Raw genomic sequence first — 2,301 nt, forward strand, 5'->3', positions numbered from 1 at the left:
GTGTCTGTCAAACCCCGGGCAAAAAATGTAATATACAGGGAAAGTCGAGGCTATATTTCGACGTCGGTGGGCGGGCTCTAAATGAAGGGAATAATCAGTCAGCCAGCCCAAGGAGCCACCTCAAAGCATATCGGGTTACCTTGAATGACAGCGTAACCATGGCAAATAATTTGACTAAAACTATTGTCTTATCCTCATCATCCCCGGGTCAGATAACCAACCAATCACAGTTCACATAATCGCTTTTCTTGCCAGCTTAGAATAATATTATTAAAACAAGAGAGCGAGGTCCTTCTTCGGGAGTGCGTTATGCTGAAACGACATAGAAGAGGTGGCGAGAGACTCGCGCAGGAGGAACAACTTTCTCTCGTGTGCTTTAGATGGATATACGGTGTATTATGCTTGCTTGAACGGATCTAAAGTTTTGTGCCTCTCTACACCCAGAGTGGGATTTGATTTCGTCTACTCAAGAAGTTCTAAATTTTTGTCTCCCAAAGGGTTTACTTAAAATCTGTTGAAGAACTGTCACTGTCGTCGTTAAAACAGACATAAGTACGAAAATTGAACGTTTATTCGTGACAAACCATGTCTATGCTTCCCACATTCGGCTTTACGCAAGAGCAAGTGGCGTGCGTCTGCGAGGTCCTTCAGCAGGGTGGAAACATTGAACGTCTCGGGCGCTTCTTGTGGTCTCTGCCGGCTTGCGAACATCTCCACAAGAACGAGAGTGTGCTCAAAGCAAAAGCTGTGGTCGCTTTTCATAGGGGAAATTTCAGAGAGCTTTATAAGATTCTCGAGAGCCACCAGTTCTCTCCGCACAACCATCCGAAGTTGCAGCAGCTGTGGCTCAAAGCGCATTATATCGAGGCTGAGAAGCTCCGGGGCCGCCCTCTTGGGGCTGTTGGGAAGTACCGCGTCCGAAGAAAGTTTCCGCTACCCCGCTCCATTTGGGACGGCGAGGAGACAAGTTACTGCTTTAAAGAAAAGAGCAGGGGCGTGCTGCGGGAATGGTACACCCATAACCCATACCCTTCCCCGCGGGAGAAGAGGGAACTAGCAGAGGCAACGGGGCTAACAACAACACAAGTCAGTAACTGGTTTAAAAACAGACGTCAACGCGACCGAGCAGCGGAGGCTAAGGAAAGGTACGGGTCTAGTAGCCTACGTTAATAACTAAAGCTTAAAATGTTTACGGTTACTTGTTTAAAATTAATTAAAGCACTTTCTTTACATGGAATGCATTCATTCACGCCGTGTAATGTGCATTACTCCAATTCAGCGGTCAGTAGCCTATAATTACCATCTTAAAAAAAAAAATCCCACAGATGGATGGCCAGACAGTCACTACAAATGTCATAATTTCTCCAGTTCTGTTAATGTCGTTTTATATGTATATTTAGGCTATTATTTTTAACAATATGCCTATACTTTTCTTAAACGGAGTAGTTTTATATACTTTTCTAAAAATGCCATAAAGCGTGCGGTGTGTAGCCTATTATGGTGTAATATAGGCCTAACTTTAGGTGAAATAGTCCACTGATAATTAATAGGAAAGTTTTTCGAATTGTGAGAGTTATCTGTACGTAGGCCTATATTCTTGTTTAGAATGTGTGCAGTTGCATACTCCTTGAACGGGTGTCTTGTTTCACCCGCAGGCGAGGTAGTTGAAACCACAGTGTAAACCATTAAACTAGCTCGTACGTTTCCCGATACTTTATACTTAATTAATACTTCATGAAAGAACCTTTACTTGACATGTTGTGATTGAGAATTTAGATAAATCAGTAGGTGACACTGTTCTTAACCCAGGCGATTTATTTCCAAACCATGTTAATAATTAGAGCCTACATAAATCATGTTTTCCTGCATTCACTCGTTAATAACGTTCTTTAATACAAATTATTAATATCGACACGAATTAAGAAGTGCAATAGGACGAATGATTGATACTGACACAAATGTACACACACCGTTGACAGCCGTACATGCCTTATATTTGTGTTACGTAGTCTGATACTCTGTTGTAATAGACCAAGGGCAAAGAGATAATTTTGTATTATTTAATTATTTTTTTAATTCGCTTTTTATAGTATTTTCTAACAAAATATTTCCAATATAAGCATTTAATACCTACAGAACCAAACCGTTGTCTTCAAATGATATCCTAATAATATAAGGCCTAATGTTGTAAATAATTAAATAAAATAATTGAATAATATTAATGTTGTTTATTATAGCCTACCTATAAAATAAACGAATAATATTAGAATAATGACATTATTATTATTATTATTATTATTA

The 2,301-nt window shown here is 39.7% G+C and overlaps 1 protein-coding gene across 1 annotated transcript in view; it reads left to right on the top strand.

Annotated features, from left to right (window-relative positions):
- Positions 1-375: 375 nt before the first annotated feature.
- The window catches only part of LOC107711421 (homeobox protein SIX2), a 4,005-nt gene continuing 2,079 nt past the window's right edge, over positions 376-2,301 (top strand). Inside the window, exon 1 of the mRNA XM_016516410.1 lies at positions 376-1,145. Within this exon, the coding sequence (XP_016371896.1) occupies positions 586-1,145 (560 nt within the window). The 5' untranslated portion in view covers positions 376-585. The remainder of the gene's footprint in view (positions 1,146-2,301) is intronic.

This window comes from Sinocyclocheilus rhinocerous, unplaced genomic scaffold, assembly GCF_001515625.1.
Source record: "Sinocyclocheilus rhinocerous isolate Xijiao unplaced genomic scaffold, SAMN03320098_v1.1 scaffold1829, whole genome shotgun sequence".
NCBI classification, from domain to species: Eukaryota; Metazoa; Chordata; class Actinopteri; order Cypriniformes; family Cyprinidae; genus Sinocyclocheilus; species Sinocyclocheilus rhinocerous.